Source organism: Eleutherodactylus coqui, chromosome 9, assembly GCF_035609145.1.
Source record: "Eleutherodactylus coqui strain aEleCoq1 chromosome 9, aEleCoq1.hap1, whole genome shotgun sequence".
NCBI lineage: Eukaryota > Metazoa > Chordata > Amphibia > Anura > Eleutherodactylidae > Eleutherodactylus > Eleutherodactylus coqui.
The window spans coordinates 76,186,430-76,209,812 of record NC_089845.1 but is presented as its reverse complement, the minus strand read 5'-3'; the positions used below and the strand labels follow the sequence as shown (position 1 = coordinate 76,209,812).

Below are 23,383 nucleotides of genomic sequence, written 5' to 3'. Positions count from 1 at the left end.
CCATAACACTGTTTATAGAAAACTGACTCAATTGCATTGATAAATATGTACTTATATGTATAAAGTGTTACTTTGTCTGAATACATAGTCTTTTACTTTTATACACAAAGTACTGAACTATGGCTTTTATATATATGTTTACGAGGTGCAGATTTGACAATATGTTATAGTTTGATGTCCATGACAGATGACTTTTACTGCTACTTATTGTGTATAATGTATACATGTATCTATATTTACAGCTGTGTCCTCACCTTCATCCTTCACTATGAAGACAAACACACTGAGTACAACCGTACCTAATTCCTACTACCCAGGTAAGCAAACAAGTAGTACTTTTCATACGGCACTTTGTTTCTCTTCTCTTCAAATACAATAAGCCGTTAACGGTGTTATGTGGGATCTGCGATTCATTGTGTCCATGGGGCAGAGTTTATCATTTCAGTCTAGTTTTCTAGTTCACTAGTTATGAATTAAAGGACAACACCATTATAATAATAATTTTTAACTCTTTCCTTCCTACCAGTTTAGAAGATTTATTGAGGGGATGAAGGTAACCTGTTACCACATTTAGGCTCCTACACCGCCATCATGTTGTCATACCCAACGGTAATAGGTTTCTAAAAACGCACCTGTGTGAACTATCCTTGCAGCATGAAGTATAAAATAAAGTTATAAACAGTGTGTAATATACTAGTTATCCATGAAGAATCATCTGGGCAGTCTTGCTCACTTTAGGAGGCATGCAGTCTAATCCCGAGACACACCCATCCTGGCTTGATTGACATTCTGTGACCCTGGATAGGTCATAAGCCAGCTATGGCACTATCTGGACCTATCTGCATAGGTGACACATGCCAGAATTGGACTGCATGGCTCCCTGTCCAGATAGCTTTGCACAAAACATATCATTTTATACTTTATGCTGCAAAGCAGAGGGACATCTTCAGAAATCTATTACCGTCAGGTATAATAACATGATGGCGATTAAGGGGTCTAAAATGCCACAGGCTTCCTTCCATTTACTATAGTACCCGATTTTTAGCATAATTCAGGCAGTGGGTTTTGATATATAGACGTTTAAGCCTACTGAGTGCTTTTGTATAAAAGAAATGTCTTTCAGTTTACCTAATTGTATTACTTTTATGATTTGATTCCTGCTATTTCTGATGTAGTGTAGACCAAGTAGCGTACATAGACTTACCGGGAAATGTATTTTAACTATTTGGTTTCACAATTGCCAGGAATTGCATACAGTGATAAAAAAAGGTTATATACAAACAAGAAAGTGAGTTTCAAACAATATTGACGGAGAGCTCATTGAGATCATTGAGATATGCCATCAGTGTCTCCTGGGTGGTGGTCTGACTGTTGGGTACCCTACTGATGCCTAGAATAACTAGAACACAGCCACTTTTACTATTTTCTGAGCTTACCACTCTTCAGCTTTCGCTGTGTAGAAAACTATAGAACTGCCACATTGCAGTAAGTCCATAGTTAGAAAAAAAAGTCCAGAGGTCCACTGTGCTTCCCGAAGCTCTACATCAATAACCTCTCTTTGTTATCTCATTAATGCATGTTCTGGGAAAAACCTTTAATTACTATAACATTACACTTCTTTATTTCTGTAAGTTTTTGAAGAACTCCTTTAGTTTATATCGGCGAGAGAAGGAAATATGCCACCGCAACAGTGTTTATACAGGGTGATTCAAAAGTCAGGGCCACCCAGAATATCAAGTGACATTTGTAATTCCCACTGATATCTGTCAGTGTCATCTTCACACAACTCCTGTTGCAGCTGCAGTTTGCATAGGTGCCCCTTGTGTGTCTTGAGGATCTTTACAACAGTTTGTCGACTCAGGCCATCCTCCAACACGAGCCTTCTAGACTGCAGACTCTTCATAATAACAGCTAACACAGCTGTTGACATCTGGAGATCAGAAACACTCCTCGGACAACCAGTTCTTGGTTTGTCCTGAGGAAGAACCCCAAGTAAGTTGGAAAGCTCGCTATAACATCATGTATTTTTGTTAGCTATTAAAAGGTATCATATCTACAAGATTACTTGGTTTCTCTTGCTGGGAACAATCACATTTTGGTTTGTCCCGGACACTACCAATTTCCCTGGACTTCTGAATCAGTTTCCTGACAGTTTGAACATTCACTTGCTGTCCACTGGGTGTTCTTGTTTGAAAGCCTCGACCAACTCACATGAGCTTCTGTTACCGACCATCAGGATGATCTCAATTCTATCTTGGATTGCTAATGGCATCTTCTGGTACCTGAAAAGACACGTAATTAGTGTTTTCCATACCACATAATTCAACATAACAATTACATTAATACTCAACATGACATCATCCGTAACTCAGAAAGGGTTTCAGGTATTAAGAAAATGACTGAATCTCACAATTTCATAGTCAAAAAAGAAGATATGTCAGCAGCACTTCCTCGCCACAAATATGCCGTGGCGATATCAACGCATAGCCACCATGGACCTCAAATCAAGGCTCCAAACCAGGTTAACAGAAAACATACATGGCAGCATAGGTGGTGTGATAAAACAGCAAAATTCCTTTTTATTCCTCCATGATGCATACAGCCGTGTGCATTATGGAGGAATAAAGAGCAATTTTGCTGTTTTCTCATACCACCTATGCCACGTACATTTTATGCATCCATCAGTTTGTGATGAAATTAAATGATGTATCCCCTAACCTCCCTTTCCATTAAAGTTAAGTTTATTGCGCTAAATCCAAAACTGCATGGCCCGACAGGCACCACCATAGCGCCAAAAAGTTTTCCCCTACCCATCTAATCGTTCTACAAAGTTTCCTACTTGTATCTCTTTTCGTTCAAATGATATTCCGGGTGGCCCTGACTTTAGGATCACCTTGTGTCAGGTGGTGTAGTAGCCTATATTTATTGCCTTAAATTGCCAAGCGAATTAATTTAAAAAAATGATACAGTATGTGTTGTATCTATATTTCTACTTCTATAGCGGCGTCCTGTCCTTATTCGAGGATGCATCCGTTAGTACACTTGTAGAACACTCGCTGCTAATAATATTCGGTAATGGCGTACGTCAACATTTAATAAGTGCATCCTATGAAAGCGGCCATAACCCTGTTTATTTTCACAGGTATTGATTTCCTCTTCAGGGCTCTATTGCAGTACATGACGCGCAGTATATTTATGACAGCATTTGGTTTTAATAAGCACGATCATTGTAGGAGCAGTCATTTCTGGGAACAGATTCACTTGACCTTGTCACACATGGAATTTCTAAGTGAGTCAAGTTCCCTTAAGCGCTCCAGCAAAGGTCCGCAATGTCAGTGGTGCTTCCAGAGGAAACTGCTTCTGAAATGTCGTGACTTATTTACAGTATATATACTCACCGTGGGGGTAGAAGCAGAATCCCCTTAAACGTTCTCATTATTTTCTATGTCTGTTTAACCTAATGTGAAGTTTGTTCCATTGCAATACAGCCGTCTGTGTTAAAGTGAATCTATTGGGAGTACCAGCCTTTGTGTCAATTATTTTCTATTTTCTCCTTCTCTCTCCTTGTGTTCTCTTTTTTCTCACTCTGCTTGGCCCTGCTTGTGGTACATGGCAGATCCATTTGTGCCAACTGCAATTTTAGGTGAGATCATTTCCCTTCATAAAAGTTATCTGTACAAATGACTAGGATAGACAGTGGTAGCGGAAGAGACTTTCCCATGCGTCCTTTGTTTGGCTCTTCACAAAGCAGTGACTGTAGTGTTTCTTACACATGCTGAAAATGTTATGAAGAAAAGTTTTTTTTTGTTTATTAAACGGTGCTACTTTAAACTTGTTTTGTATATGTGGGGGTCATACAAACCTATCACAGCTTTTGCCCACGTGGCTTGTTCTACTACAACACTTTTTGTGGGACACTTTTTTTTTTTCCACTGTGACTGCTTGTTGGAGATGATTACCTTCTGAAGTTCAACATGTAACAGAGGAGGCCAGCATGCCGCTGCCTAGCCGATGCCGAACTACAACTCCCATCAACCTGTCTTGGGGCAGCAAATGTCAAGGTTGATGGGAACTGTAGTCCGGCACTTGCTGGGAGGTGAAATGCTGGCTCCCCCTGATATGGAATGTTTGTCTGGAAATGCCATGCCGCTGTTGTTTCTTCCTTGGATAGCACAGTGTCCGTATTTATTAATATTCGTCACACTTCCGGTCATAAATTGTAGTGTATATGCTTTTCTCTTCATTGAGAACACTTATGCCGTCAGTCTTTATTTACATAGAATTATTTTATGCATCCGATCAAAGCTTAAAATCAACTATTCAATCAACAGATGGCAATGTGGAAGAAGCTTTCATTTGTAAAGTATCAGCACAAATTGTATCAGACTGCAGATCAATACGAATCTTCCTTATTTAAACATTTAAGATGTCTTGAAAGCTCAGACAGTCGCCTCACCTTATACCGTTCTTATTATTTCATTGGGCTTGGACCTGATGTCAGATATTAATTTGACATCCCTATTCGGCAGACACGGATTCATTTACCAGATTGATTTGCTGTCCAGCCTTTCCTGCCATCAGGCAATTTGGAAATTATAGACATTTGGAAATACCATATAATCAAGAAGTCCTGTAAAAGGATCAGTCCAAGAGGAAGCATAACTTAATAGATGTACAGTGCCTTTTCTGCTATGAAGTCAACTATTTCTAGGCTCTTGGTCTTTGCAATAGACCTGAGTGTAGGTTTCACGTCCTTGCTGTTGGAGCCAATCTACACTATTGATGTACTTAAGTAGGTGCCCCTTGTACAATAACTCCCCTCTATAAGAATGGTCATAGAGCACTAAAAGTAGAAAAACATTTCTCATGTCCCTACACACCAAGTCCCTTGGCAAGCCTTAGATAAGAGCTAAGAAAAAGATGTCTTATACCCACTCCAGTAAAGCCAATGCCAAAGATGCTAGATATTAGTATTTCATTGAATTTAATAGTTATGACTGATTGTGAAAAGGGATTCTCAATACAGAAAGTGACTTTTGTTTCATCTGAACTTCCTATAATATCATAAGAAATTGGAATGGGTTATTAATTAACTATAACATTTTAAAGGTCTACTCCAGGACTACAAAATTCATGACATATCCTTAGCTCTGTCTTTTATTAAAGGCTGTGACTGGTATTACAGTTTACAGCAACTTGGTCCCAGTAATACCAAGCAGAGCTACTATGAAAGGGACAACACAGTGCTTGCTGGATCCGTCAATGGATCGGTAGGGGTGCTGAGAGTTGATCTTGCATTGAGACGGGCCATCAATTTTGTAGTCAAGGAGAACACCTTTGGAAGGCTTCAAGCTACTTTGCGGCGCTTGGACAGAAGTTTTCCCATCCCCTTTTCTACTGGCTAGCAAGTAACATTGTGGGACTAGGACTCCAGAGGAACCATACTATCATTCCTGTGCTGGTTATTAGTTAAAGTGGAGTTCACCAGAAGATCACCAGGTCATAGTTTCCACTTAGTGTTACCTATTCTGTTTATTTCGAGGTAATAACACTTGTTTATGACATTTTACACATTCACTTTATTCATAGGACACATCATATAAAATTCTAAATATAAATCTTAAACAACGTTCCAAGAACCTGCATATAACTGATTCGTACTTCTTTTATGCACATTTATCTTTGGTAAGCAGTTTTATCTAGCAGATATATGTCCCTTGAGGGAAGGAAAACAGAGTTTGGGTGAATAAATCTGTGTGATTTAATTGCAGGATTATACTAAGCCTATTAAATAAAATCTTAGATTTTATTTTGTCATTCCCTTATCTCTGCCCAACACTTATGACATTGAAAGTATGATTATGACGGGTATTAAATTCATAGAAGGGGTAAACAATAGCTTTGTATTGTGCATGGCACACAGTCAATCTCGTGTTTTATTTTATTCTATACATACTAGTCTGCCAATGTTCTGTTGTTTTACCCTGCAAGTAATCAATTTAATTTCTGAGGAAAGCCTTCTACACCAAATTGATACTAGAAACAGTAACCATTCGTTACTTGACCCAGATATGTGTGTTTTCATTGATTATTTAGCAGTTTAAATTGGCGACTTGATCATCGACTTTGGGGCCAGGTTGGCCCACTATAGTCTGATGGTGCTCCAAGATTGACTCACCTAATTAAATTAATAGGATACATTTATTAAAAAAAGAGCCCCATGTGGTGCAGAGTGTAAGCTCTTGCCTACGACCTGAAGGTCGCAAGTTCAATCCCCGCGTGATTCAGGTAGCCGGCTCAAGGTTGACTCAGCCTTCCATCCTTCCGAGGTCGGTAAAATGAGAACCCAGCTTGGTGGGGGGTAATAAGTAACAATTACCTGAAAGCACTGCGGAATAAGTTGGCGCTATACAAATACCAAGATTTATTTTTTATTTTACATATACTCTAGTGACAAGAAGAAAAGGTGCTGTAATTAGCTTTTTTGCTTCTGAAATAATGGAATACTACTGAAATAAATAAAATCAGTATGTTAACTCTACTCATTTAATCTCGGATAGTAAAAAATACCCATAACCAAAAAAGCTCTTGTGAACTTTTTTCACCCATGTTTTTACATTGGCTTGCCTTTGAATATACACAATAAGCTCATAAAATCTTTCATAACAAGGAGCATTCAGATAGTAATGTATATGGGGGGACACTAGTATGACGTACAATATAGCAGAGACACCAGATTGTAGTGAGGCACCTTTGAAAAGTAAAAAGCCCCTGTATAGAACTGCGGTGAATGCTTCGGATTGTTGCCACTCCATTCAATGTCTTTGAGGCTTAAAGAGGCATCCAAGTATTGCTCTTGGCTATTTCTGTCAGTCAAAGGCATTGAATGAAGCTCAAAGCATGTGCTTGGCGTGTGAACCCTGGTTTTACAATCAGTGGGTCCGTGAGAGATCAGACTTGATCACCTAGCCTGCGGATCAATAATGAATGTCAAGTGGGAGAAATCCCTTTAAATTCTCTGTTATTAGAACCAGAGAAGCAATAGCTCATATTCTAGAAACTGAATTTATAATGATACACATCTGAATCTACCCAGCAAATTCTTATTTTAGTAGAGTTTGAAGAGTAACGCTGGCCTACAAAACAAAACTTTTTTTCCTTCACAAGAAAAATGGTGATTTTATCAGTATTTCACCTCTTTAATTCAAATATGTTGTTAGAATTTCTCCATCAGGCAGGGTTCTTTTTGTGACACACATTTCAAGTTTTATAAAATTAGTACTTTTAGTAGTAGTCTCTTCATGGTCCAGCAGTAGTCAGCCAGCATACTGGGACTCCACTTGCCTTGGTAACTCTGTTCCATCGTAGAACTCTGCTAATAGAATCGCTCGCCATGCTGGTCATTGACAGCCCCAAGATTTTCTAGGAAGAAGTCCAGGTCGGAGTCCAAGAAGTGAAGTTTTAAGGACATATTGCATCCTATAGCTTGGTATGATTCTACAAGGTCACTCACTAGATCTCAATAGTTTTCTGATTTATGATTTCCAAAAACAGAAGAGGAGACATTTTTGAATGACAACCCGGCTGCTTTTTGCAATGGATTTAACAGTTCCTGACATTTTTCATCATCCATCACTGCTATTATTTGTGGCCCTATAAAAATTCCTTCTTTTAGTTTTGCATCACTACCTTTGGGAAATTTAGATTTCAAATGCAGAAATGCTGCAGAATTTCTATCAATTGCTTTTACAAATGGTTTCATCGGTCCCAGTTTTATACGCAGTGGAGGCAAATACCCTTTTTCAGGGTCCATTAAAGGTACATTTGATACGTGTAGGCCATTGTTTCCGAATAACAGCATAACAGAAGACCTCATTTCTCTGATCACATACTGAATAGGACACTAAATATAAAGGTAATTCTTCCAATCTCAAACCATAAAGAACACCTACATTTAAAGAAAAAAAAAGTTTCAAAAAATCCCTGCCTGATGGAAAAATTCTAACATAATATTTGGATTGAGGAGGTGAAATACTACTGGAATCACCATTAAATATTTTTCTGAAAAAAATCATGTTGGCCGGTATAATTGGTGTACCCCAAAGCTCCTGCATTTTTTTCATTTTTGCTCACACAAATGGGAACACTAGCTACATTAGGTTTTTATAATGTTCCTTCATAGCAGAAAACATACCTCCAAAGTCAAAAGAAAAAACTAAGATCTGCTGACAAAGTCCTATGTAAGAGGCAAATTACAGAGTATAAGCAGTGATAACGAGTGTTTTATAAAATTAGCCAAAATGCACCTGTAATCAGAATTTGGATTTTTTTAAATAATGTTTTCAATGAAGGAAAAGAGCACTGTAGTTGTTCTACCTTTATTTCCCATTCTAGTGTATTATACTATTGTGAAAGCTTAAATACTATTTGTGCTGCTTTTGAGACTTTTATTAAAGATGTTGCATGATATGTAGTTATTAATATGACAAATGATTTTTATGCGTTATAAAATTGTATATATATACATATATTTTTAATATTAAATATCTTCAGTGTTACATTTTGTACGGAAGGCTTTGTGGGGTGGGGGTGGGGGTGGGTGGTGGGCGGGGCTCGGGGACAATTTCATTTTCCTTTTCTTGAATTTTTGTTTCGAAATGTTCTGTCTTTTCGATGCATTCTGGTCATGGCATTTTTAATTTTCTGTAGAAAATCTGGAATACCAGGACCAGAATGGGAGTTTGAAAACCAGGACTGGACCAGAATCTCATGAGGATATGGAGTTAGGTTGGATATGCTGTGATACAAAAATTTGATGGATTATTTGACAATTAAAAATAAACAAATTAAATGACGTTGATTTTTTGTCCTTTGTGTCGTATCTTATTTTTAGGCATGTTCTAGAATGTTTCAAAGTATCTGAAAATTAATTTAATTTCCCTACATTGAACTAGAATTCCCATCTTACACATGCATGAAATGCATTAATTATTGAAGACTTCATACTGAAATGACAATTCCTTGCAAATACCGACTGTAATCTCATTTGTATGTCCTTTAAGTGAATTTAGACAACAAACACCTTGCAGGGACAAATTACATTTTGACTCTCAAAATCTGACGAAGAACCAAATCTGCCACTTAATTAGCTGCACTATTAATAACAGATCATCCCTAGATCAATATAGTTCAACCGTATGATTAGAACTAAGCAAAACTGTTAAATTAAGACATTAATAGACCTTATAGCGTGTCATAGATCTATATTAATGCTAGGTATATGACGACATTGTTGATAGCTACCTATAAACCTAGTCCTTCTATTATGTGGCTTTAGTTTTTGGCCTTATACCCTTTCTCCATTTTATTTTGACCACTGTCAGGAGCCAGACTGTTGATACTGAATACATTTTAATTGCTTATGCCCTGTCTCATTTTTTTCCTACTCTTTTCCCTCCTGATATGTATCTTCTTTAAAGTGCCAATTAATGGTAAGTTGCCCTTCTTACCCTCTGAAGAAACATCTATGGGGGAGGTTGGTGAACCTTTCCAGTGCTGGTTGAGCATGCCAAGGGCACTCTCGACATGCTTTTCTATCACTGGATAAGGGCAAGTGATTGTGGGAACCTTAAAGGTCTTTAGTCTACCACTGATTCTGTTTTATGTCGGCTTGTGTATGAGTTTGGACCTGTTTCATTTGTCGTGTAACAACCTTGGAATATTTTTACGTTCTTGTTAGTTGCATGAGAATGAATGGGGTAAAACTCCAAATCCACTACTGTATGTATGTCTGTCATTGCCAAGTGTCCAACCATTGTGTTTCATATTGTTCCATATGTATATGATATAATGTGCTTACTTTTTTGATTTCTGTAATTCATTGTCCAGCCCAATCCTGTTGACTATGAGAGAGTTATAATGATGTTTTTTTTTTATTAGCACTTGATACATTGTTTCCGATTCTAAGAAATGAGCTCTATATTTTTCCCATAGCGTTCTACCTTATTTACTTTCATAATTTCATTTCCACCAAGGACGCCTTGCTTGTATTGGACTTATTATTTCAGTATGCCAACCAGTCATTTATTATGTTCTCTATTTATAGATGAAAACCACACCAACAGCGAGACGAGCAGTTTAGCCCAATCCCATACGTACAAGAAACGGGAGACAGTTGATGTTCCCTATCAGACAGGCCAGCTTCACCCAGCTATCCGGGTAGCTGACTTACTGCAGCACATCACACAGATGAAATGTGCTGAAGGCTACGGATTCAAAGAAGAATATGAAGTAAGTATAAAACTCAAGCGCAGTGCCATGGCAGGAGATGCTGTAGTAAGGTATAATGCTGCAGAAACTTCAAATGCTTTTTTCATCTTCTGTAATTTCCAAAAAGAACTTTCAATATTTTATTTTGAACATTCATTATTAATATTTCAGGTTCAACTAGATAGCTACATAACAGGTTTGAAGAGTTGACACCATTGCCTTTCATCTCCTCTCCAGCTGACAGGATATGAACTTTGAGGATGTGTGAAGTCTGTATTATTGCATTGTTAAATGTTTATCTGTTGGGTAGTCAGCTCACGTTATATTGATTATGTTGGTGGACACATCCTCCTCGGTCAAGCTTCCTGTCTTTTTAGATGAGCACGTGACTTTACGTGCTGTAGTCGGTTAATGTAAAGTTTCTTTGTTTCATGTCGGACGGATATAAAAGAAATATCCCATCTCACTTTAACAGATTCAATAATTGTAGTCGGTTTAAGAAGGTTAGAAACCAATTTCACTTAACAGTTCAGGTTAGATGCTTTGGAACTCAAAGAGCCTTGGCACTGTGGAAATATGTCAGCCATGTATCTTTAAATATGCATTTAACCTCATGCAGTCATAGTACGGCTGTGTATAATTTATGAGTTATATGGAGCCTTAATAAAGCAGCCATGGAACTATATGGGCCCTACTAGAAAAAAAATGTTACCATGGTTTCTAGGGGTGTAACAAAATTAGCTGGACACAGCGGCAGATTTGGAATTCTCTTATGGCAATTACCTTTCCTGGCTACTAATGGTGTCTCCCAATACTCAAGATACCCCTAAGTAGAGATGAGAGAGCATACTCGTTAAGGCGATTTACAAGAGAGAGCATCGCCTTTTTCGAGAACCTACTGGCTCGTCCCTGAAGATTTGGGGGGGCTGTGGGGGGTGGCAGAGGGGAGCGGGGTGGAGAGTGAGAGATATCTCTCTCTTTCTCCCTCCCGATCCCCTCCACAACCCCCTGCTCACCCCCGCGGCCCCCCCGAATCTTCAGGGACGAGCCAGCAGGTACTCGAAAAAGGCGATGCTCTCTCGAGTAGATCGCTTTAACAAGTATGCTCGCTAATCTCTACCCTTAAGCCTTACAATATGGCCAAATTATGTAATAAATATAAAGTATGTATCAACAATAGTAGGTAACAAAAATATAATAGGAACTTACCAAGAGATGACAGATTACTTAGAATTGCACTTATAATGAACAGTTGGTTGTTCATTTTCTTTTTTATGATGTACTCATTTCATTCTATTGCAGAAAGCTAAACATTTTTTTTCTAAATACTTAATTCAACTATTTACAATATTTAATTTAGCTGACAACATTTATTCAAGTTGCCAGCAGTTTTTAGGAACTTTAAAAGAACATTTAGATCATTATGGACCTACCTAAATCTCATTCATAAAAGCAACTGAATGGAGACTAATAGGATCTATGGTAACTGTCAGATAAAAATACAGGGCTAACAATGGGATAAATGTGGTTGAAAGAAATGTGTAAATGTATGTCTTTAAGACAACAGGACATCAAATTTGATGATAATTAGTAAAAAGTAATTTCTATTAAGTGAAAACCCTATGCACATGGCTGCAAAATTTGAGTTGCATGGTGGTGCTGTAAGGGCACTCATAGACTGTTATGGGGCCCGATTATATCTCTGTCTGCCTCTGATTTTATACGGAGGCATACAGAGACGTATTCTGTCAAATGAGGCAGAAAAAAAATTGTGCCATGATCCATCAAGTGCTCTATCAAATATCTATTGTAGGAGAGAATAACTCTGACATGCGGTGCCCCACAGTGCGCCATACAGTGACACCTATAATGTCTTTAGTGGCACAAGGGTGACGGTGAAATGGCTCACATTAAATGTTAGTGTCGCCTGTGAACTTATTTGCTGTTTCCTTACATACGGTTTTTGGATCTCTCTGCAAATATCTTTGGGTCCACCTACAGTAGATCTAAAAAGTCTACACCCCCCCCCCCCCCGTTAAAATGCCATGTGTTCTTCATGATAAAAAAGACTAAAATAATGTAGTTACATAAATATGCACACCCTACAACTATTACTTTGTTGATGTACCCTTTGACTTCATGACCATTCAGTCTTTTTAGGTAGGTGTCTATAGGCATGATAGATGTTGACTTGGCAATCTTTGCCCATTTTTCCTTGCAAAAATCCTTCAAGTCTGTCAGATTGTGAGGGCATCTCTTGTGTATCATCCTCTTCAGGTCAACCCACAGATTTTAAATGGCATTTAGGTCGGGGGTCTGGTTGGGCTATTTTCAATAACTTTGATCTGGATTTTGGCAAAGCCATTCTTTTGCTACTTTGGAGGTATGCTTTGTGCTGAAAAGTGAAATTATTCTTCAGCTTTTTAGCAGAGGCCTGAAGGTCTTGGGCCAAAATGGAGTGATATTTGGAACTGTTCATAATTCCCTCCACCTTGATTAAAGCCCCAGTTGCAAGAGCAGAAAATCTGCCCCAAAGAGTAATGCTGCCTCCACCATCCTCACTGTGGGTATGGTGTTCTTTTGGTGATGTGTAGCCTTGGCTTTGCACCAAACAAACTTTTATAATTATGGCCAACAAGTTCCCCCTTGGTCTCATCAGACCATAACGAATTCTCCCACATAGTTTTGGCAGACTTAATGTAGGTTTTGGCAAAACATAGCCAGGCTTGGATGGTTTTCTTTAAGAAAGTCTTCTATCCTGACTAGCAAGGGTTAATTACTAGAGATGAGCGAGCACCAAAATGGGTGCTCGGGTGCTCGTTACTCGGGACGAAATTATCGCAATGCTCGAGGGTTCGTTTCGAGTAACGAACCCCATTGAAGTCAATGGGCGACCCGAGCATTTTTGTATATCGCCGATGCTCGCTAAGGTTTTCATTTGTGAAAATCGGGGCATTTCAAGAAAGTGATGGGAACGACACAGCAACGGATAGGGCAGGCGAGGGGCTACATGTTGGGCTGCATCTCAAGTTCCCAGGTCCCACTATTAAGCCACAATAGCGGCAAGAGTGGCCCCCCCCCCCTCCCAACAACTTTTACTTCTGAAAAGCCCTCATTAGCAATGCATACCTTAGCTAAGCACCAAGTACCTCCAACAAAGCACAATCACTGCCTGCATGACACTCCGCTGCCACTTCGCCCAAACCCCCCCCCCCCTGCGCACGACGCAGTGTCCACAGCGCACACCAAAGTGTCCCTGCGCAGCCTTCAGCTGCACTCATGCCACACCACCCTCATGTCTATTTATAAGTGCATCTGCCAGAGGAACCGCAGGCACACACTGCAGAGGGTTGGCACGGCTAGGCAGCGACCCTCTTTAAAAGGGGCGGGGCGATAGCCCACAATGCTGTACAGAAGCAATGAGAAATCCAATCCTGTGCCACCTCCATCTGGAGCTGCACACGTGGGCATAGCAATGGGGAACCTATGTGCCACACACTATTCATTCTGTCAAGGTGTCTGCATGCCCCAGTCAGACCGCGGTTTTTTATAAATAGTCACAGGCAGGTACAACTCCGCAATGGGAATTCCGTGTGCACCCACAGCATGGGTGGCTCCCTGGAACCCACCGGCTGTACATTAATGTATCCCATTGCATTGCCCATCACAGCTGAGGTAACGTCGTGCTTAATGCAGGTGGGCTTCGGCCCACACTGCATGCCCCAGTCAGACTGGGGTTCTTTAGAAGTGGACACATGCAGTTACAACTCCGTGTGGACCCACGGCATTGGTGGCTCCCTGGAACCCACCGGCGGTACATAAATATATCCCATTGCAGTGCCCAACACAGCTGATGTAACGTCAGCTGTAATGCAGGTGGGCTAAAAATTAATTGGATTACACTGTAGGCGAGGGGCCCCAAAAATTGGTGTACCAACAGTACTAATGTACCTGAGAAAAATTGCCCATGCCCAACCAAGAGGGCAGGTAAAACCCATTAATCGCTTTGGTTAATGTGGCTTAATTGGTAACTAGGCCTGGAGGCAGCCCAGTTAAAATAAAAATTGGTTGAGGTGAAAGTTTCAACGCTTTAATGAGCATTGAAACGTATAAAAATTGTTTACAAAAATTATATGACTGAGCCTTGTGGGCCTAAGAAAAATTGCCCGTTCGGCGTGATTATGTGAGGTTTCAGGAGGAGGAGCAGGAGGAGGAGGAGGAATATTATACACAGATTGATGAAGCAAAAAGGTCCCCGTTTTTGATGGTGATAGAGAACGATGCTTCCATCCGCGGGTGCAGCCTATGTATTGCTTAGGTATCGCTGCTGTCCGCTCGTGAAGAAGAGAAGTCTGGGGAAATCCAGGCTTTGTTCATCTTGATGAGTGTAAGCCTGTCGGCACTGTCGGTTGACAGGCGGGTACGCTTATCCGTGATGATTCCCCCAGCCCAACTAAACACCCTCTCTGACAAGACGCTAGCCGCAGGACAAGCAAGCACCTCCAGGGCATACAGCGCGAGTTCAGGCCATGTGTCCAGCTTCGACACCCAGTAGTTGTAGGGGGCAGAGGCGTCACCGAGGACGGTCGTGCGATCGGCTACATACTCCCTCACCATCCTTTTACAGTGCTCCCGCCAACTCAGCCTTGACTGGGGACCGGTGACACAGTCTTGCTGGGGAGCCAGAAAGCTGGCAAAGGCCTTGAATAATGGTCCCCTGCCTGCGCTGTACATGCTGCCTGATCTCTGCGCCTCCCCTGCTACCTGGCCCTCGGAACTGCGCCTTCGGCCACTAACGCTGTCGGGTGGGAAGTTTACCATCAGTTTGTTCACCAGCGCCCTGTGGTATAGCATCATTCTGGAACCCCTTTCCTCTTCGAGAATAAGAGTGGAAAGGTTCTCCTTATACCGTGGGTCGAGCAGTGTGTACACCCAGTAATCCGTAGTGGCCAGAATGCGTGTAACGCGAGGGTCACGAGAAAGGCATCCTAACATGAAGTCAGCCATGTGTGCCAGGGTACCAGTACGCAACACATGGCTGTCCTCACTAGGAAGATCACTTTCAGGATCCTCCTCCTCCTCCTCCTCCTCTGACCATACACGCTGAAAGGATGACAGGCAAGCAGCATGTGTACCCTCAGCAGTGGGCCAAGCTGTCTCTTCCCCCTCCTCCTCATGCTCCTCCTCCTCAACGCGCTGAGATATAGACATGAGGGTGCTCTGACTATCCAGCGACATACTGTCTTCCCCCGCCTCCGTTTCCGAGTGCAAAGCGTCTGCCTTTATGCTTTGCAGGGAACTTCTCAAGAGGCATAGCAGAGGAATGGTGACGCTAATGATTACAGCATCCCCGCTCACCATCTGGGTAGACTCCTCAAAGTTTCCAAGGACCTGGCAGATGGCTGCCAACCAGGCCCACTCTTCTGTAAAGAATTGAGGAGGCTGACTCCCACTACGCCGCCCATGTTGGAGTTGGTATTCCACTATAGCTCTACGCTGCTCATAGAGCCTGGCCAACATGTGGAGCGTAGAGTTCCACCGTGTGGGCACGTCGCACAGCAGTCGGTGCACTGGCAGATTAAACCGATGTTGCAGGGTCCGCAGGGTGGCAGCGTCCGTCTTGGAGTTGCGGAAATGTGCGCTGACCCGGCGCACCTTTCCGAGCAGGTATGACAAGTGTGGGTAGCTTTTCAGAAAGCGCTGAACCACCAAATTAAAGACATGGGCCAGGCATGGCACGTGCATGAGGCTGCCGAGCTGCAGAGCCTCCACCAGATTACGGCCGTTGTCACACACGACCATGCCCGGTTGGAGGCTCAGCGGCGCAAGCCAGCGGTCGGTCTGCTCTGTCAGACCCTGCAGCAGTTCGTGGGCCGTGTGCCTCTTCTCTCCTAAGCTGAGTAGTTTCAGCACGGCCTGCTGACGCTTGCTCACCGCTGTGCTGCCGTGCCGCGCGACAACGACTGCTGGCGACGTGCTGCTGCTGACACATCTTGATTGCGAGACAGAGGTTGTGTAGGAGGAGGAGGAGGAGGAGGGTGGTTTAGTGGAGGAAGTATACACCGCCGCAGATACCACCACCGAGCTGGGGCACGCAATTCGGGGGGTGGGTAGGACGTGAGCGGTCCCAGGCTCTGACTCTGTCCCAGCCTCCACTAAATTCACCCAATGTGCCGTCAGGGAGATATAGTGGCCCTGCCCGCCTGTGCTTGTCCACGTGTCTGTTGTTAAGTGGACCTTGGCAGTAACCGCGTTGGTGAGGGCGCGTACAATGTTGCAGGAGACGTGGTCGTGCAGGGCTGGGACGGCATATCGGGAAAAGTAGTGGCAACTGGGAACCGAGTAGTGCGGGGCCGCCGCCGCCATCATGCCTCCGTTTCCACAAGCCTATACGGCAGCATCTCCAGGCTGATCAATTTGGCAATGTGCACGTTTAACGCTTGAGCGTGCGGGTGCGTGGCGGCGTACTTGCGCTCGCGCTCAAACAGTGGCGCCAGCGACGTCTGGACGCTGCGCTGAGAGACATTGCTGGATGGGGCCGAGGACAGCGGAGGTGAGGGTGTGGGTGCAGGCCAGGAGACGGTAGTGCCTGTGTCCTCAGAGGGGGGTTGGATCTCAGTGGCAGGTTGGGGCACAGGGGGAGAGGCAGTGGTGCAAACCGGAGGCGGTGAACGGCCTTCGTCCCACCTTGTGGGGTGCTTGGCCATCATATGCCTGCGCATGCTGGTGGTGGTGGCTCCCCAGCTGATCTTGGCGCGACAAAGGTTGCACACCACTGTTCGTCGGTCGTCAGGCGTCTCTGTGAAAAACTGCCACACCGTAGAGCACCTTGACCTCTGCAGGGTGGCATGGCGCGAGGGGGCGCTTTGGGAAACAGTTGGTGGATTATTCGGTCTGGCCCTGCCTCTACCCCTGGCCACCGCACTGGCTCGGCCTGTGCCCACACCCTGACTTGGGCCTCCGCGTCCTCGCCCGCGTCCACGTCCTATAGGCCTACCCCTACCCCTCAGCATGGTGTATTACCAGTAGTGCAGAAACAGAACGCTGTAATTAAATGTGCCGCTTATTGGCCTGTGGTTGGAGGCTAACTTCGCTTACGGAATGCCAGGAAATAATTTTGCGCAAGCCTGCTGTAACACTTAGCTGGCAGCTAATACTCGAACGAGTATCTATCTCGGACGAGTACGTTCGCTCATCTCTATTAATTACCGATTGTGCTTACTAGTTCAGGTTAATTAGTCCTGCAGCTATTAGCTGAGATGGTGGCTGGTGATTAACAGTTCTATCAGCTTCTCCCTTTTCCCTATATAACCCAGCTCTTCCTGGCTGGGAGCTGCTGGTTATATTTCAGTGTTCCTTTTAAAGTAAGCTTGCTCAGTTCTCCTGTCTGTCTGTCTGTCTGTCTCCTGTTTTTTGGTTTGTCCTCTGTGTTTCTGTTTGTCTTGCATTTTGTGTTCTTATTTATTGTCAGTCCCTGTTTGTTCCTGGTTTTCTGTACTCTGCTTCCGCTCTCACCTTGGACCTGTCCTTGTGGAAGTAGTGGGATTGTCCTTTCAGCTCTTTACTGACTACTATTTAACATGAGTTTAAATTTGATTGGCTAATTCTGAACACAACTATATCCCCAAATATCAGAGGGTGTGCACATTTATGCATCCACATTCTTTTCATTTTGTTATTATTTTTCCACCTTTAACCCCTTAGTGACCAAGCTTTTTTTTTTTGTTTTCGTTTTTTCCTCCCCCATTTTAAAAAAACATAACTCCTTTATTTATCCATCAACATAGCTGTATGAGGGCTTGTTTTTTGCGGGACGAGTTGTATTTTTTACTTTTAGTATTTAATGTATCATGTAGTGTATTGAAAAACTTAAAATTCTAACTGGAGAGAAATGGGGAAAAAAATGAAATGTCGCCATTTTTTGTTGCGTCTTGTTTCTACAGCGCACAAACTGCAACAAAAATGACTTGATAACTTTATTCTATGGGTCAGTACGATAACTATGATACCAAAGTTTTTCCTTGTGGTCCAACTTACATTTTTTTTCAAAGATATTAAATTTTTTTAAATTATTTTCTGCCGCCATTTTCTTCGCGCAATAGATTTTTTATGTTTCCGTCTACATAGTTGTGCGAGAGCTCATTTTTTGCGGGATGTCCTGTAGTTTTCGTTGCTATCATTTTTTAATACATACTACTTTTTACTTGCTTTTTACTTTGTTTTTTCTTGAAGGCAGGCTGACCAAAAAAGTTCATTTCTGGTGTTTTTTATTTTTTTTGACAATGCAAAAATAATGCGTTACTTTGCAGGATCAGACTTTTTTCTAATTAGTAACATTTTATTCTTATTTTCTTTAGTCCCCAGGGGGACAACAACTTGCGATGCTTTGATCGCTCCTGCAGTATGATGTAATGCCTTAACATTGCATCATACTGCTATCAGGCAGGCGGTCTATCAAGCCACCCCATTCAGAATGCCCTCGGCTGCCATGACACCCACAGGGCTCCCTGCGATCTCATTGTATGGGGCCGTACGGGGCCCCTGAACATCTAAAGGCCATTTAAAGGGTTAGCAGCCCAGGTGAGCCACGCGGCCGATCAGAGCTGTTGCCGCTGGGTGTCGGCTGTAAGAAACAGCCAGTGCCCGCGGTGTATGGAGGGAGATCGCCATGTTATCTCTCTTCCTACATAGAACGCTGATACAGGCCATCAAAAGGCGTATCAGCAGTCGTTAAAGGGTTTAAAGATTTCAGTTTGTTTTCCAATGGAATTGTAGAGATAATGGCTCACGTCTAAGATAAATCTGAAATGAGATTTTCTTAATATGACAAAAACCTGGCATTGTTACAGAGGTGTGTAGACTTTGTGTGTATCCGCTGTACATTAAAGAGCTACAATCCATATTTTAATTATATTTAGAGCTCTTTAATGCAGCTTTCCAATGAATACGTAATAATACAAAAATTCCATTGCGTTGCTTGTCCAAAGCTCATTATCTGTATTTTGAACAAATGATATATTAGTTTCTCTGCTTCTTTTTGCAGCTTCAGTAATCGTGATATTTCTTTTTTTTGCTCAATAATTAAAGTGTTCATTACATGTGAGCTTTAAACACCTGTTCCATTACCATTCTTTATGGGAGCAGGTCTGAATCTAAGGAGATATTTCTAAGCACTAATGAATTAAGCCCCAGGCTTTTACAGAATAAATGATTTACTTTTGCTTTCTTGCGTTTGATCTTATGTGCACTATTGTAGCAGAATAGAGATAAGGTAGGATCAGAGAGGCAACTGTCAAAGGGAAAACTGTGTAAGAAATGGAAGATTGGAAGATGCCGTTTCTGTTTGGTATAGTGTTGCTTTCCTGATTTGATTTTGTGTTTTTTCCTCTTTTCTCGGCTTCAGGAAAATAGTTTGTAACAGAAAAATCTTATTTGAAGCTATAAATCATGTGGACTAGAGAAGCTGCAATGTGTGTACATAAAGCAGCAGAAGCATGATTTACTTTAATATGAAGCTGAAAATATGTGATTGCTATAAAAAAGTGTCATGGATATAAGGCCATGGCAATGTCATGTACGTGGACCCCGTTGTGTATTATGCTTCCTTTGAGGCACCGTATTCTTTGCTAGAGTGATGCTTTTAGGGAAAAATACCTCCATAAAACAGCATATAAGGGCACATGCAACAAGTTTTTTCGATGCAGAACACCTTTGTTGCATAGCCAGTGCTTCATTCAGTCTCCTCACTGCGGGAGCTGCAGTAACCCAACAGTAAAGAGGATGGGGGACATAGGATTCTCGAGATTGGTGGTGGTCTCAGCAGATTCTGCATGGATCAGCAAGTTATCCTTTATTCTATGGGGATGGGATAATTTGTAATCTTGGTACAACCCCTTTAAGCCCCTTGCTACTGCATTGAATGGTTATTAAGCTGCCCCTTGTGAATTGTGTGACTCATAAGTGCATGTAAAATATTTGCCCTTCATTCAATCGCATAATGTACTGCGTATGTGTAAGCTCACCAAAGGGTGAATGTGAAAACTGTTCTTTGTTACGGACAATAGACGAAGAGTTTAAAAAGTAAATATATACTATATAGTTTGATAAAATTGCATATCAGTACAGTAGAATTGAGCTAAACCTATTGGAAGGAACAGAGGGAACTGTCTGCAGACCTTACATAACCTCACGAGGGGTGTGCGGTCTTCCAGGTGCACAAATCAAAGATGTCAAGACTCTTCAGTTCTTCAAAACACTACCCATTCCTACTAATACATGTAGGGACAAATGAAACTACAAAAAAGAACTATCTGCAGAGACTTTGAAGACCTCAGAAAGAAGGTGAAGGAACTAGTAGCAAAGATGGTCTTCTTATCCATCCATCCAGTGGATGGCCATGGAATTAGAAGATGGAACAGGATTCTAGAGATCAACAATTAGCTATGTCGATGGTGCCATCAGCAAAGATTTGTATGATGGACTGCTTGCTAGAGACGGGTTGCACCTTACAAAGACAGGAAAGCATATAAATGACAGGCGCCTTGCTTCACTCATCAGGGGATCTTTAAACTAGAATAATATGGGAAGGGAAGTGAAAAGCCGGGAAAAAATAAACAGCTTATGAATACAATTGGGAACCTTTTAGTTAGAATTGGAAAGAAAGAACAAAGACAAAAAATTCAGAAGGAAAGTAGAGGAGCAAGAGACACCGATCACAAACTAAAATGTTTCTACATAAATGCACAGAGCATGGGAAACAAACAAGGATAATTGGAGCTTCTAACACAGGAAGAGTAATATGATGCCATAGAGATGATACACATGATTGGGATACAAGGCTTGAAGGATAGAACTTATTTGTAAAAAAACAGACTTAATAAAAGGAGAGGAAGTGTTGTGTTGTATGTTAGGAGAGCATACATCTCCACAGAGATTCAAGCTTCAGAGCATGGTAGTTCTGTAGAAACTGTCTGGGTAAGAATACAAGGAGAGAACAACAGAAAATACATCAATGTAGGCATTTACTATAGGCCGCCTGGACAAGCAGAAGAAATTGATGAACTCTTTCTACATCAGATGGACAAACTCTCAGAAAAAGTATAATGTAGGGATCATGGCAGATTTTAACTATCCAGACATTTGTTGGGAATATCTCTCAGGCAAAAGTAATGAGTCCAGCAAATTCTTATCCGCTCTTGCTGACAACTTTATCTTCCAAAAGGTAGAAGAGTAAACAAGGGGATCTTCTATCTTGGACCTAATTCTTACCAACAGGGAGGAAATGTTCGAGGAAGTAAGGGTGGCTGGGGACAGTAAGATGCACAAGGCTCTGCCTTGAATAGATAGAGAAGATTCAAAAAGATCTAGAAATGCTTGAAGCATTGTCGGTGACTTGCAGAATGGTATTTAACAAGAAGAAATGCAAAGTCCTACATCTGAGCAAAAAAAATGTAAAAATCACATACAGAATGCAAGGAATTGGGCAAAGCAGCAGCACATGTGAAAAAGACTTGGGTATACTAAAAAAATCACAGACTGAATATGAGTCAACAAGATGATGCAGCAGCAAAAAAGACAAACTCAATTCCGGGATGTATTAAGAGAAGCATAGAGTCTAGATCACGTGAGGCCATTATCCCCCTCTACTCTTCCTTAGCGAGACCTCATCTGGAATACTATGTCCAGTTCTGGGCACCCCAATTTTAAAAAGAAATCAACAATCCAGATCAAAGAAGAGTTACCAGGGTGGTGAGTGGTCTGCAAATTATGTCCTATGAGGTACAGTTAAAGGATCCGGGAATGTTTAGCTTGCAAAAAAGAAGGCTGAGAGGAGCCTTAATAGCTGTCTACAAATATCTGAAGGGCTGTCACAGTGCAGAGGGAACAGCCCTATTCCCTATTCCCATTTACACAAGAAGTCTTTAAACAGAGGCTGGACAAACATCTGTCTGGGATGATTTAGTGAATCCTGCACTGAGCAGGGGTTTGACCAGAAGACCCTGTAGATGTATTTCAACTCTACCATTCTATTCTATAAACCTAAAATATAGTAGTTACTATTCTTAAGGCTCTACACCAGCAACTCGAAGCAAGTAGATAATTAACAAAATCCCCAGAAAGGCAAAGATTTACTATTAACAACCCTTTTTGTAAGACAAAAGAATAAAGTACATGTGTGAACATATCATTTTCTTTCTAATTCTAGGTCACTGGAAGAAAGAGCATATGTTGATAGCTAAACTTTCTATTTATTTGCAAAGTAAAGATTTCTTAATGCAGTTATTTGCTTTTACTTTGTTTTTCAGTGCTGGAAGTACTGTAGGATATTTTACTGCTATTTTTCCAGAGTGCAGTATCATTTTGTTACCTCTATAGGATTGCTGTATATTGTTTACAAAAAATATTTATTTTTTCAATTTTAAATGTTTTCAAAATACAAGTTGTGCATTTAAATGTGAAAATGTAAAAAAGGAAAAAGTAGTTAAAAAGGAAGGAACAGACATGAAAAAAAGGAAAGGAGAAGGGAAGATATACTGTAGGGTTGCATGTAAAATAAAATATTTGTTGCCTAAAAATTTAACAAAAATGGTTTAAGATTACATCAAGTGTAAGTTATAAAGGTTTGTATGTTTAAAGACTCATGCAGATGAACGTACTGGTAACAGCGCTGTAAAGATCGCGTGAACGTGCAGTTGCTCATTGGAGCAACTGCGCTTGAAAAGAGCGTAGCTGCTCCAGAAGGAGAGAGAGAAGAAGCTCTGCAGGGCTTTGGGATTTCCCCATAGCAGAAAGAGAGAGCAGGGCTACAGGATTAACGCATAGCCCCACTCTGTCTCTACCTGCTATGGGTTAATTCCCCATAGTCTGGACTTTCTCTGTGCTATAGGGAATTAACTCATAGCCTAGCTCTTTCTTTCTCTCCTTCCTCTGGGGATCCTTGAGGGATATCCCCATAGCACAGATAGAGGGGCGGGGCTATAGGGGTTATCACAGAAATTCCCCATAGCAAAGATAGAGGGGGTGGGGCTAGAGGGTGGATCCGTCCAGCCCCACACCCTCCTCCCACACTCTGGGGAAAGCCCTTTAACTCCGCCCCCCCTTATAGCTCCCTGCT

The 23,383-nt window shown here is 41.7% G+C and overlaps 1 protein-coding gene across 8 annotated transcripts in view; it reads left to right on the top strand.

Annotated features, from left to right (window-relative positions):
* PTPRM (protein tyrosine phosphatase receptor type M) overlaps positions 1-23,383 on the top strand; it is a 665,244-nt gene that overhangs the window by 514,809 nt on the left and 127,052 nt on the right. For 4 of the 8 annotated variants that reach the window (XM_066579570.1, XM_066579568.1, XM_066579567.1 and 1 more), the window contains 4 exons: positions 243-317; positions 3,617-3,643; positions 8,710-8,787; positions 10,106-10,290. In XM_066579570.1, the coding sequence (XP_066435667.1) occupies positions 243-317; positions 3,617-3,643; positions 8,710-8,787; positions 10,106-10,290 (365 nt within the window). The remainder of the gene's footprint in view (positions 1-242; positions 318-3,616; positions 3,644-8,709; positions 8,788-10,105; positions 10,291-23,383) is intronic. The other 4 variants (XM_066579573.1, XM_066579572.1, XM_066579571.1 and 1 more) reach the window with 2 other exon arrangements.